This window comes from Xenopus tropicalis, chromosome 2 (genome assembly GCF_000004195.4).
Source record: "Xenopus tropicalis strain Nigerian chromosome 2, UCB_Xtro_10.0, whole genome shotgun sequence".
NCBI lineage: Eukaryota > Metazoa > Chordata > Amphibia > Anura > Pipidae > Xenopus > Xenopus tropicalis.
The window spans coordinates 6,984,153-6,999,096 of NC_030678.2; the positions used below are offsets into that span (position 1 = coordinate 6,984,153).

Consider the following 14,944-nt stretch of genomic DNA (forward strand, 5'->3'; position numbering starts at 1 on the left):
CTGCTCGATTGGTGACATCGCCAAGCGAGCGGATCTTATGGTGTATGGGGACCTTTACACATCTAGGTTAAATCAGAAGAAGGTAGGGGAGATTTGTAAAACAATTTCCATTCCATTAGGCTATTTGGTATGCTCTCTGGCTTCCCCATCTGGGGGGCGGTTGCCATTGGATTTGTACAGTACGCACGTTGTGTAATATGGAAATATTTTGTGGGATACCCCTAAAGCTTGGCTGAAGAGCTAGCCTCGGTTGCTGTACATGAATATTTAATTCATGTATTTAATAATAGGGGAATTCTCCCAGCGAGAGTCTTTGGCCACGGAATAAAGGAAATGATCCCATAAAACAACAATTCATGTAGCCTAAAGCCAAACCGAGGCGCTTTCATTCAGCCCATCTGATAAACTGCCTGCCACTGTCTCTCTGCAGCTGCCGGCTGTGCACGGCCATGTACCCCTGCCTAACTGCCAGTTATTATTTGCATACACATGAACATGCCCAATGAACAACATAGCAGGCACTGATAGAACATGTCTAGAACGTGGGCTAATGGATCTTAAAACAAAAGAGAAATGAGTAAATGTAAGTGGTGATTCCCAGGGCCAGATGGATAGAGCCTTTGTTCCTACCCAGTACCTGAACCTGCTGGAACACGTTACCTGTCACAGGATATAAATGAAAAGGGTGCGGAACAAGCTGAAGCCGAGATTCACCGAACCGTCTAGAAACTGTAACCTATTTCCTGGCTACCAATTCCCTTTCTCATACAAGCACCGGTGAAACAGCACATCTTGCCCGTCATATTATCAAAGGCACATTTATTCACATACAGTTAAGATATATATTTTTTCAACCCTTAAATAATAACAAAAAAAATATCACAGAGTGGCTTAATCTATGGCAATGTGCATAGGAAAGGCTACTGCCTGGCAAGGTCAGATCATTTCAAGAAAAACAGCTTTTCAATAAAAATTACTTTTTAAATGTACATAATTTTGCTCATAACAAGGTTACAGATATATAGAAACATTGGGGTAACAGTCACCCCGCTATAGTTCCAGGGGTACCCAGGGCACAAATAAGCACCCACCCCAAATCCCCCCCTAACTGGCCTTCAGGCTGGGCCCCCTTAGCCCATAACAAGGTTACAGATATATAGAAACATTGGGGTAACAGTCACCCCGCTATAGTTCCAGGGGTACCCAGGGCACAAATAAGCACTCACCCCAAATCTCCCCCTAACTGGCCTTCAGGCTGGGCCCCCTTAGCCTAGAACAAGGTTATAGATTTATAGAAACATTGGGGTAACAGTCACCCTGCTATAGTTCCAGGGGTACCCAGGGCACAAATAAGCACTCACCCCAAATCCCCCCCTAACTGGCCTTCAGGCTGGGCCCCCTTAGCCCATAACAAGGTTACAGATATATAGAAACATTGGGGTAACAGTCACCCCGCTATAGTTCCAGGGGACCCCCCCCCCCCAGACTGACACTGGCATGGCTGCACTCTTGGAAGCAGACAGAGAAGGACCTACAGGCAGCATTAAGGTAGGAGAGGTAGGGGTTGAGGTAGTTATATTTGCATACAGTGTAGGTAGGTAGGCAAGCTCACACAAGGAATATAATATGGAGACATGGTACATATAGATACCACAATACGGTGCTAATAACTAAGCAGAGACAGTTCTTACCTGTACATTTAAGGACTGTGCAGCAGCCTGTAAACTTGTGCCAGCGAGCTGGACCTGTAACATAGCAGAAAACAAAGCCAGTGAGTTACAAACCCATAGAAATGCTCTGTACAAACAGGCATTGCTTCACCAATAATAATGGGTGAGTACATAGCCTGTACAGAGAGATCCCATAAAACTATGGCACATAGGGATTCCCCTGTACTAAGCACAATTCAGCAGGAACAGCCCCCTAAGTTTGCTCATAGCCTGTACAGAGAGATCCCATAAAACTATGGCACATAGGGATTCCCCTGTACTAAGCACAATTCAGCAGGAACAGCCCCCTAAGTTTGCTCATAGCCTGTACAGAGAGATCCCATAAAACTATGGCACATAGGGATTCCCCTGTACTAAGCACAATTCAGCAGGAACAGCCCCCTAAGTCTGCTCATAGCCTGTACAGAGAGATACCATAAAACTTTGGCACATAGGGATTCCCCTGTACTAAGCACAATTCAGCAGGAACAGCCCCCTAAGTTTGCTCATAGCCTATACAGAGAGATCCCATAAAACTATGGCACATAGGGATTCCCCTGTACTAAGCACAATTCAGCAGGAACAGCCCCCTAAGTTTGCTCATAGCCTGTACAGAGAGATACCATAAAACTATGGCACATAGGGATTCCCCTGTACTAAGCACAATTCAGCAGGAACAGCCCCCTAAGTTTGCTCATAGCCTGTACAGAGAGATACCAGTATAGGAATTCCCCCATACCAAGTACAACTGAGCAAAGAAAAGGCTCACGTTGGGGAAAAGCCTTGCACTGTCTCTGCCTTTTCATTGTACGGATGTCAATAATGACAGTTGACCTTAAATTAAGAACCTGACCACTCTGTAGGAAAATAAATGAATTCCCAGAAGCTTATCGGTTATTTGCTGAGCAAAACAAACATCCTCACATGGCTGCCTCTCGCTACCAGCAACTTATTTCAATGAACAGGAATTTCTGAAGCAAAGCTGCAGACAAATACAAATTATATATATATATATAAATATATGTATATGTAATGATTGTTTGAAAGGAATGCCATCATTGCCCTGCCAACCTTGCCATGCAAAGAATGTGCCCAAGGAAAGCAGCCTGGCACAGCCCGGTCACGTGACCATTTATCTAGACTCCTGGATTCACATCTAAGCAACTGGGTTGGCAAACAGATCTAAGGCAAACATTAAAGTCAGGGTCGGCAACCATGGGGGTATAAACAAAGGGGGCTACTGCAAAAATTAAAATATTATACAAGCCTTATCTCACTGAAATAAACTGTAGAATTTCTGAAATAATGAAGTTACTGTTTCCCTCTCTGCATCTGTCTCTCTTCATTCACTCTGCAGACAGGAGTCCGGAGTCTGACTCTGATTCACTGTCTTAATACAGCCTTTATAGAGGGTGTTTCTTTTGCCAAGAAAATGTAATAGGGTGAAGACACACAGAGCTACTTAGTAGCAGCTACTTGTCACGGCTACTAAATGCCAGAAAATCCCCTGCCATAGAAAATACTGAGAATTTCCCCAGCTAAAAAACACGTAGAGACAATTATCAGTAAATGATCAGCATTGTCTCTTTCTGTAGCTGTGACAAGTAGCTGCTACTAGTAGCTCTGTGTGTCTTCACCCTTAGAGCCTACTCTTTCATAATCACCAGAAATCCTGTCTCTCTACATGCTGGATGGGTGCCAGAGTCAGCAACTTTTTTAGATTTGTTTCTGCTGGAATTGGTAAACTCTAATTACAGATGCACCGAATCTAGGATTCGGCCTTTCTCAGCAGGATTCAGATTTGGACAAACCCTTATGTGACTTTTTGTCACAAACACATCCGGCATGTAGAGAGACATTATCGGTTCAGTATCCGTCCGAATCTTTCACAAAGGATTCGGGGTTCGGCCAGATGGTTTTGGTGCATCCCTAACTCTAATACATCTGCTAGGAACAGAAGCCACCCCCCAAAGGCTCTATTGGTCCTGTCAATCAACATCAGACTCTGGAACCTTCAAAAAGGAGCCATTGAGCCAATAGCCTAGTAAAACACTCATAACAGAAACTAAATTTTAATTGCAGAAGCGCTCCGAGGACTATGAGCAAGTTTCCTGTACACAATTCATGTATTGGGTTTGGACTCCCATTATACCCCTTACCCTACTAAAAGTTAACTTTTCATACTAAAAAGGTGAAATACTCTTTAAACAGAGTATGTTGGTTATAGAACATTTCAACTGGTCTTTTCTTTTACTTATTTGCCTTCTGACTCTTTCCAATTTTTACATAAGGGTCACCGACCCCAGCAGCCAAAAAAACTATTGCTCTGTGACCTACAATTTAATTGTTATCTTTGCTTTCTATTACTTATTCTTCTATTCAGGCCCTCTTCTCTCCATACAACAGTCTCTCGTTTAAACCACTCCCTGGTTGCTAAAGTAATTTAGACCCTAGCAACTAGATACCTGCTGAAATTCCAAAGTGGAGAGCTGCTGAACAAAGTTAAATAAATAAAAAAATGAAGACCAATTGAAAACGGTCCCAGAATATTATGCTCTATATCATAATAAAAGTTAATTATAAGGTGAACAACCCCTTTAATTTCCATCCAAGCGATTCCGATGCCAACACCCCCTCTCTCCCTGTTGCCATGGCAGTGCATTACCCTCTCTGCTAGTTACTAATTTAGCCCAAGTTTTTCCCCACGTGCCTTTATGTACCAAACACAGTTTATCTCCAGTTTCCAGGGATATAACCCAGACGGGTGCTGCACAGTTGTTGGTATAAACATTCCAAGAATTTTTAGAGCTCAGCAACCTGCAGGGAAGGTGTCACTAATGTGGCTTAAAAGCATCTGGGCGGCATCTTCCGGGCACAGCGGGCGTTTTTAAAATCAGTAAAGTAACGACAAGAGTGTAAGCCATTACCCCCGCTAAACTTCCTAGCCAATCAACACGCACGGCGCGGGGCTCAGGAACTAATTAGAAGCTAATTAAATACCTCAACAACAATCGGCAAATCTAAAGGAGGCCATACTCAGGAAGATTTAAGCTGCCATCTTGGGCCCTTCAGACCAACTGGCCTCAACCCAACAGATATCTGGTCAAAAATCCTCCAGATGTCGATCGGACAGGCTTAATTATTCTTTCAGACTGGAGATTTGCTCATTTGGTGACCTTGCCAAACAAGTGAGTCTTACCGTGTATGGCCACCCATAGTGGCATCCTACATCTTGCCAACAGATTAGAAATAGTAAGGGCTTAAGGGGCAAATGAAAATCTCACCAAACTCTCCAGCTAAGCACACACAACATTTTAATTGGCTAAATAACCAATGACCAACGTACTTGGCCAATCAGAAAGCCAAGGCTGTTCCCACCATACGAGGAATACTGTAAAAACCCAATAAAACCTTTTCAGTCATCTCGGTTACCAGCGCTATCTGGCCTGATGCCCAGTATAGGAACCTCTACCAGCAGGTTCTGCCCCACTTTGGGCCCCAGAACACTCAGCAATTAAACATGGCTAGTTTGAAGAACAAACGGACCAATAATGTACACACAAGGTGAAGTATCACAGGTACCCCATAACCTACAATACAGCAACTCCCACCGATACTTACAGGTGGGAGTTGCTGTACTGTAGGTTGTATGTAGGTATAAATGTAAATATATAGACAATAACAGCTCTGCACACAATAAGTCATACCCTCATACTATACCATAATGCCCAACTTAGAATGGAAACCCAATCACCCAATACCCAATAAATACCCACATCTTACCTGGTGGAGATGTCCGAGCAAAGCCTGTGCCTGGGCTGATGTGATGGCTCCGATGGGCACCGCTTGTTTCTGAAAGTCCAGGCCATTCGTTTGGGTGCCTTAAAAAGTAGAACCAAACAGATCAATTAGGCGACTTACTCATTCGCTGTAACGATGCCCCCTGCAGCCCACCAGCTATAACTGAATCACAAGTTCAAGCAGGGCCGATAGGAGTCATAGTCACAGACAGCTGGAGGGTGGGAGGCTTGACAGTTTCTATGCCAACCCGTTAGCTTATTCATATTGCTCAGCACTGTACCAACTGATTTACAAAATAAACCAAAATGATGTTGCCTACTGATCTGATATACGTTTGATCCAATTAAAAAAACACCTTGATCACTGCTTTAATCCCCACGTTGCTTCCCATTCAATTGGTTGGGAGAAACTGGCATCACAAGCAACACCTGGGTGCTCGACTATAAACGATCCGATTGGCTCTGGGCAGGTTTTGCACTGTTGATATTCTGATACTTGGCTATAAGTTGATTTGTCCTCTGCCCAATTAACTTACAAATGGCCCCCGGGGGTACAAACGTGAGTAGGGGAAGGTCACCCCTGTGTTAAAGAGCCGGTAGCCTCTCACCTGTGTTTCCATCCCCGCTCTCTGATGATTTACTGGTTTCTGACGGATTGTTCATTCTTGCATCTGCACAAAAGATAAAAACACGAGGAGTGTCCGGTCATTAAATATAGAAATCATTTCAAAGTAAATTAAATCGGTTTAAGAATTTTCCTTTTTTGAAAGACTATACGTTGCTTTACGTTGTACTGAAATGTTGCCAAATAAATACATCCAAAATGGAAATATTGTATCAGAAAACTCTTTAGTCCCTATTTCGTGGCTACAGGGGGAGGTGTTGTCCTGGTCCTTATGTGATTGTTGTTACTTCCTCTTTGGCATAAAACAGCAATGCCATCTTGCTTTATGGCAGGGATTTGGATTTAGACACTTAAGGTGGCCATACTTAAGCTGCAAATTGGGCCCTTCAGACTGCTAACCTGCCCGTGTATGGGGCCCTCCGACATATACCTGGCCAAAAATTGGGCAGATGTCAGACAGGCTTGATTTTTCATTGGATCGGGGACCACGTTGGCTCATTGATGCAGTCCTCTCTGCGACTATCCCCATCGTTGCAATGCGATTGTTTGGCCCTAGTGCCACAGTGGGCATATTGGGGGAAAGATTTGCTTGTATGGTGACCGTGTATGGGCACTTTTACGGTCAGAATGAGTCTCTCATAAGATAAATACAATGGTGTTTCAACTATCTAGGAGGAGACAGGGGCACTTTGGGGCATTTTCCAGGCTGATCTGATCGCTTGGTGGCTAGGTTAATCAATCTAGATATTGTATGAGAATTTCAGGAACAGCCCAATATGCTCCTTGCCAAGCAGGATATCGAATGTGGCTGCTAGATCTAGACCAGCGTTTTTCAACCACTGTTCCGCGGCACACTAGTGTGCCGCGAGATGTTGCCTGGTGTGCCGTAGGCAGGGCACCAATGTACTAGGGGGGCACTGCTCTTGGCACCAATGTACTAGGGGGGCACTGCTGCTGGGCACCAATGTACTAGGGGGGCACTGCTGCTGGGCACCAATGTACTAGGGGGGCACTGCTCTTGGCACCAATGTACTAGGGGGGCACTGCTGCTGGGCACCAATGTACTAGGGGGGCACTGCTGCTGGGCACAGAGTTAAAAAATTTAACTTTTTCTAATGGTGGTGTGCCTCGTCATTTTTTTCATGAAACAAGTGTGCCTTTGCCCAAAAAAGATTGAAAAACACTGATCTAGACAATGAGCCTGGAGTGGCCAAGTCGGCAACTTAAGTCAGACCGTGCATTCCAAGCTCAAGTTTCATGAAGAACACATTAAAGGGGAACTAACTCACGAATAAGCTTTTAACCACTAGCCCCCGCCCCTTTCTAAACCACATCAACCTGTGTAAATGTGAACTGTTCCCCAGTACCCGGCGGGTAAGCGCAGAACTGAGCAATGGGTTTGGTGGCTGCCAATGCTGGCAGTGCCACGTCTGGTCCCTCTGCTTCAATCGCCAATAAGAAGCATGGCTACTAGAAACCCTGGCGATTCCTGCTGTAAAGTCCAGGACTGAAAAATAATGAAAAGGATGTGGGGGTTTAGTTTCCCTTTAACATTGAGTAATAATGTAAAGCGAAAACAGCTGCTTTTCCGGAACTCAGCCAACAGAGAAATCTCAAAATGACTGCAGAAAGTAGCAGGTGTGCGAGGCCCGAGCGCTGGCTCTCAGGGGAATTGTGCCCCCCAGTCAGTGATGGCAGCTCCGTGCCTACAGGAAACCCCGAGCAGTAAGAGAGAAGGCCCCACTTTACACACAAATAATAACGGCATTCACTGCATCTCCTCACACTGATCAAATATTTATAACCCATTAGTAATGCACTCACTGCCTTTGCTCTGTTACATGAGAGCTGCACCCCAAGAACAGCACAGGAATCATAACCAAAAGTTACTATAAGGCTGAACTACAACTCCCACGTATATTCCTGCAGAGTGACGGGATTTGCCCCAATAGTATAGGCAATAATATAAACCAATTTTTATGGTGCTTTCACTCCTTATCCCCTCCCTCGGCAAAATCGTTCCCAATTCTATTAACGTTCTACGAATCGTTCCCACACCTTGCGTCTCAACCCTTTCTCCTTGTAGATTGTAAGCTCTGTTGGGCAGGGCTCTTTACCTCCTGAATCATTTACTGATTGCTTTATATGTTACTCTGTATGTCCAATGTATGAAACCCACTTATTGTGCAGCGCTGCGGGATATGTTGGCGCTTTATAAATAAATGGTAATACACTGGCACAGTTGTATGGTATCTGTACAGGCAATTTTCAGGGGCTGTTCCTGCTGAATTATGTTTATTTTGGGGGATACCTATCCTACCAACATTACTAGTTTAATAGTACCTATTGCTGTTCAGGCTTAAGGTGGCCATACACATTGCGAAACGCTCATTTGACAAAGTCCCCAAACGAGTGGATCGTCTCCTGATATGGGCAATAGGGCTAGCTAATACAATCGTTTGGCCCCAGGGCCCAATGGACTTGGACCGGCAGCTGAAACCTGCCTGAGTATTGGCCACCTTAACTAAGAAGAAACTAAGGATATACCCCATTTAGGACGATTTATAATGCTGTTTTGGCAAGTCATGTTCCTTATTTAACAGGAAAGTTATGGGAGTTGATAAGATACAATGGCTCCGTATGCAAGGCTGAAACTGTAAGCTAAGCCAATAACATTTAGATACAGAGGAGGGGTTGAGTCATAAGAAATGACTGTGCGAGTAAATGCTGGGGGTATGGGACCCCATAGCTTATGTATAATCCAGATTTGTTTCTACAAAAACCACTTACATTACCAGTTCTACATAACCAGTTACAAACTACTACTACTGTTTCTACACCAGTCAACCAGCTGGCTACCATGTTTTCACCTCTGGGCAAAAATATAATTTCCATAATCAGTTTGCACTATTGCCATGGTTACAGCCGTTTATCATTTGACCCGTGGCCACACCCTACTTTTTAGACCCACCCAAAAATAATCTGTATGTTCCATAGATAGATCAGATATATGGGGTTTACAATGCTCAAGCCAAAGCCTGTTGTGAGGTTGTTGGAACCAATGGGAGCTGGGCCCAAATTGCTGCATGCCTATCTCAGCTTATGTCGCCCAGAACCTGTAAGAGCACATACACCTGCCCCTGTGAGCTTGCACTCATTTATGGACTTTCTCCATTAAGGCTGCTCCTTAAGGGTGAAGACACACAGAGCTACTAGTAGCAGCTACTTGTGGTGGCTACTAAAACAGACAATGCTGATCATTTACTGATAATTGTCTCTACGTGTGTTTTAGCAGAGGCAATTCTCAGTATTGTCTATGGCAGGGGATTTTCTGGTGTTTAGTAGCCGTGACAAGTAGCTGCTACTAAGTAGCTCTGTGTGTCCTCCCCCTATCACATATTCTTTACAAAAGAAACACCCCCTATAAAGGCTGTATTAAGACCTAACTGTCAATCAGAGTCAGACTCCGGACTCCTGTCTGCACAGCGAATAAGGCAGGGGATTTTCTGGCTTTGAGTAGTGCTGACAAGTAGCTGCTCCTAAGTAGCTCCGTGTGTCTTCACCCTAAAACCTAAATTTGTCCAACTCCCCCTAATCTCATAACAAGGATATAGATATGAGAAAACATCGCCTTTATAAACCATTTAACCTACTGATGGCAGCCAACAGGTAAACCCCCTCAATTTCACCCTAAATGACCTTCAAGCATTCCACAGAATATAGATATTGTCCCCTATGGGGACCATTATTTGCCCTAATGCTGGGGTCCCTGAGTCACTAACGGGGCCACCCCCACAGGTAGGATTCAATGCAGACAGAAAAAGTTTAATTAAACCATCCATACCGGTTATAAATGTATTTAAAAATCTGAGTTGTCAATCATATATTGCCTGCCCCGCCTCTATGCCGAAGGCATAGAGGCGGGGCTGGCAATATATGATTGACAGCTCAGATTTTTAATAATTATTTTAACTTCCCATTTGGTGCTTCCTATACATCACCTAGATGGCAAATGCTTAAGATTTTGGGGTGATCCAAAGCTTTGCCTTAATAACAGTGCACACAAAATGGCGCCGGCCATTGACTACTGACTACCAATTCCAAGACTGGAGGGGAAATAAATTCACTAACTGAAACAGTGTAAGTAAACTTTATTTTGCTCTACGAACCTGATTTGGAATTACTTTTTAGGGTGACGGGTCCCCTTTAATCAATACAATATACTAATGTCCTGTACACAGGTACAAAGCGGCTAAACTTCAAGCGCGACTATAACGGCACATTAAATAATAACAAAGATAAAAGAGAGAAGTCAAACTATCCTCCTCCATCGAAATCCTAATTAAGTCGCATATCTCCACTGACGATCAAGAGGGGGGGAGACATAATAACCAACACCCCCCCCCCCACACCTGCTAAAAGAATTCATTAGTCGTAACACAGCAGCGCAGGCAGCGTGACAGAATCAAGCAGGGAGCTAAGTGGCGGCGGGATGGAGCTGCACTGCCTGTGACCGACTGCCGCCTCTACATATGCCTATTCGTTTATGCATTAGTCATCCAACCCCCCCCCCCCTATTTCCATATTAAAACGGTTTATAAGAGCCCGGGCGGTACCCACCTAGTGCATAGTCGCTGCAGTCCAACATGATGGCATGCCGAATGAGATATTAAGCATCCGGAGAAAGGGAGGAATAAAAAAAAGAAGGATATCCCTAATGAGACGACAGGAGGCTGGGGGGGGGGGGGGCATTAGAGCGACGGTTCCATAGCGATGGGGAAGAGGAGAGAGAAAAACTTGCTGGAGTTTGTAGTCTCTCCCCGCGAGCGCGATCTGACATTGTCAAGGCAACTGAAGCGTGAAAAAGTTCCCCCCCTTTTTTTTTTTCGCAATAAAATAGAAACAAAGATTGCAGCTGGCAGTTTCCATAATGAAGCTTAATCAGTATGCGGCTGATTAGGGCCTTATGCAAATGTTCCCTCGTTAGTGCGGCAAGCCGGCACTTTGAAGTCCGCGGAGCAATTCATTCGGCGGCTACACTGAAAAGCGCTCCGTGCATAATTTAAAGCGCCGGCATAAATATTTATCAGCTCATTTGCATATTAATTGGTTAGCGCAAACATTCCGAGCCGGAGAGGCGCGTACGAAGGAAAGGGGGGGGGGGGGCATTATACCCAAAAAAAAACCATCTCTCGAGTGCCAGAATAATAATTAAGGGAACAAAATGAAATTGCTTCTACAGAGTTGGCTTCCCTGACCCGACTGGGAGATGGGCCCCGGCACGGCGAGGGAGAGGGCAGGGACGCCGGCGCGGGAGAGACGGGGTTAAAGTGGGAAATAATGATGTCAATTTTACAATTACAATAAATTAAAAATGAACAGTCTGGTGGAGCTAGGCCTGAAACAACAGGCGTTTTGGGTGCAGTTACCTGGTTGCTAGCACTCTGCTTACCCTAACCAGGGCTGCCATCAGAAATCACGGGGCCCCTCACAAGCAAATTTTCTGGGCCCCCCTCCTCCCACGCCTTGCCCCCCAATGCTCCCTCCCGTTAGTACAAAGGACACACAGACATAGGTCGCCAGGGCCTCCTAAAACATTGGTAGCCAGGGCCCCCCTGCATCCTCCAGCTCCCCCCCAGAGTCCTTCCCAGCATCCTCCGGCATCCCAACTCCCACCAGAATCCTCCAGCTCCCCCCCAGCAACTTCCTGTGGCTCCCTGCTGCATCTGCACAGCTCACCCCCATCGTCCTCCAGCGGCTCCCCCAGCATCCTCCAGCTCCCGCCCCCCTCAGCGACTTCCTCCAGTTCCCCCCAGCGACTTCCTCCAGCTCCCCTCAGCTTCCCCCCATCCCAGTGACTACCTCCGACACCCCTGCGGCTTCCTCCGGCATCCTCCAGCTCCCCCACCAGCGACTGCCACCATCTGCATCCTCTAGATATGTGCCTACAGACGCACGGGCGCAACCAATCAAATTTCGCGCTGCCCACCAATGGCAGGGCCCGTAGTTCTTTAAAGGGGGCCCGAGCACGGCCAGGCCCCCTTTAAAGCGACATCGTCCGGGCCAACTGTCCCCCCCTGATGGCGGCCCTGACCCTAACAACCAAGCAAGGGTTAAAATGACAGACTGAAAGAATACAATATAAAGTAGTTTCTATATTCTGAACATTACTGAAGGGAAAGGCCCTCCCGTCTATGGTCAAACCACAACTCCCAGCCTTGCCCGATACTCAAAGGCACGTTAAAGGGAAGTAAAACCAAAAAATGACATTTTGGCTAATTATAGAAAATGCAATAGCAAGCAACTCTTTAAAACCAGTAGAACTGTACATCAAAGTTACTCGTAATAGTAATTTTCATTCAAAGCGGTGTTCATTCCTTTGCACTGCTGGTTCTGCCTCTTGCAACAAAGTAGCAGCATTCACCCTAGAGAAAAGGTTAAATTGGCAACTCAGCGCTACACTGCTGCAAAAGTCAGAGCCACCAGGGCAGAGAAAGGGACATATAGTGATTCCAATAGCAATTTACATTTACACACAACTTTAAATCCACTGACATTTTGCAGTTCATTTATATTTCTTACATAATTTTATTTTTGGGTTTATATCCCCTTTTTTGAAGAGTAAAGGGCAGATATCAGTAATTATGGCACCTAGACCAAATATAATGAGTCAGACTACATTTCCATTATATCCTAATAAACCTCAGGTTTGACATACAAACCACCACCTGGTTGCTAGGGTCAACTGCACCCTAGTAACCAGATAAGATTCAGAACCAATCAATAATTATGTAACAATTCTGTCTATATCATATTACATCTATGTTAACCTGAAGGCTAATAGTACAGGGTTTGGGGCCCCCACTATGGACGTGCTTTAGACCAATAGTAAAAAGGCAGAAGGCAGGGAAGCCGAATAGAAAAGACAATTAGATAAAAATAAGAAAATCAAGGTTGAGTGGTGGCAACGTGGCATATACGGCTAAGGAAATGGATACCGTCTCCCTGCCGTTAAAGGGGAACTCTACCAAAAACAGTTTTTGCATAAAAAAAAAAAAAGGGAAAAGCATTTTCCCATCTACATTATTTTAATATAAATAATAATTCCTTTTTTTCTTTCTGCATTCGCTCCTGGAAACAATGTAGCATTAGTCATTCGGCTTCTGTTACAAGGATTCAGGACTCAGAACCAGCAATTCTACATAAGCATTTTTGATGGGGGGGGGGGGCACAGAAATCCACTAACTGCACAGCTACCTAACTACAGGCAGATTTGGGTGGCCAAGTTTCCAGTTTATATCTATCACACAAAATTAAAATGATAATTCTGAACATAATCATTTTATTGGTCTTGGTTATTCAGAAAAGAACCCTTTTTTTCTTTTAACCTTTTAGCTGACCTGAAGTGGAGACCTGCCCCAATATCTTAATAAACACAATATATCTACAGTTTGGCTTTACATTGTGATCTAAATAAACTGATTGCTTTAGGATTTTATAAATCTGGCAATTTTAAAAGGGAAAGAATAACCTCACATATTCATACAGGGAAGACAATACCCTACCAAACTGAGGGGCTAGTCTACCTGAGGGGGTCCAAACACACTCAAGCTGTTATTGAGCCAAGGGGGCCCAGCCTGAAGGCCAGTTAGGGGGGGATTTGGGGTGAGTGCTTATTTGTGCCCTGGGTACCCCTGGAACTATAGTGGGGTAACTGTTACCCCAATGTTTCTATATATCTGTAACCTTGTTATGGGCTAAGGGGGCCCAGCCTGAAGGCCAGTTAGGGGGGGATTTGGGGTGAGTGCTTATTTGTGCCCTGGGTACCCCTGGAACTATAGCGGGGTGACTGTTACCCCAATGTTTCTATATATCTGTAACCTTGTTATGGGCTAAGGGGGCCCAGCCTGAAGGCCAGTTGGGGGGGGGGGGGGGGGATTTGGGGTGAGTGCTTATTTGTGCCCTGGGTACCCCTGGACCTATAGCAGGGTGACTGTTACCCCAATGTTTCTATATATCTGTAACCTTGTTATGGGCTAAGGGGGTCCACCCTGAAGGCCAGTTAGGGGGGGGATTTGGGGTGAGTGCTTATTTGTGCCCTGGTGTTAAGCTAAGAATAAACAAACATTTTGTACAATAAAAAGCTCATCTTGTTGAAGTGATTAAGAACATTGCAGATCAGAACATATATACCAGGCATAGTAAACATCTACACTTTGGCTTCCCAAGGGCTGATGGAAGTCTATTTGGCTAAATGAAGAGTCCTCACCTGACAGCCAGGCATGGTTTGGAATCTTGGAAGAAGAATGCAATTTCATGGTGTATAAAGACGACTGCTCTTCCCAGAGTGTTCTACTTATTTCAGGCTCTTCCTATAGACAGAGATAACTAAAATCATACACTTACAGGCGGTAATTTGGTTTTATTTGGCAGGAAAGTTTCGTATTCCCCTGGGCTTCACGTAACACCAAGCCTCCCCAACTTTCCCAAATTAAGTGTGGCACCTACCGGTAAAAAATAAACGCTGGATAGACTTAGAAAATGATTTGGTGACACCAAACCTGCTCCTTTTTACATCTGCGTCCCTAAAAAAGACAGAATTAAAATAAAAACACTATAGGCGGGTTCATGAAATGAAATATTTACAAGTCTGGGAGAAAATGTCAAGTACAAATTAACAATTAAAAAAAGAAAAATTGTCTTTATTTTTAGTGTTCATCCCTCCAAAATTTAAAACATTTCCTAAAAACCTTTTTGTAAAATATTTTAAACCCCTAAAAAATCTGATATATTGAGGCATCTCACCAACG

The 14,944-nt window shown here is 44.6% G+C and overlaps 1 protein-coding gene across 8 annotated transcripts in view; it reads right to left on the reverse strand.

Annotated features, from left to right (window-relative positions):
• The window catches only part of pou2f1 (POU class 2 homeobox 1), an 85,521-nt gene that overhangs the window by 25,147 nt on the left and 45,430 nt on the right, over positions 1–14,944 (reverse strand). For 4 of the 8 annotated variants that reach the window (XM_012956954.3, XM_012956955.3, XM_012956957.3 and 1 more), the window contains 5 exon segments: positions 14,643–14,719; positions 14,404–14,506; positions 6,118–6,180; positions 5,493–5,590; positions 1,692–1,745 (listed from right to left, as the gene is read on the reverse strand). In XM_012956954.3, coding sequence (XP_012812408.1) covers positions 1,692–1,745; positions 5,493–5,590; positions 6,118–6,180; positions 14,404–14,452 — 264 coding nt within the window. In that variant the 5' untranslated portion in view covers positions 14,453–14,506; positions 14,643–14,719. 8 annotated transcript variants of the gene reach the window in all.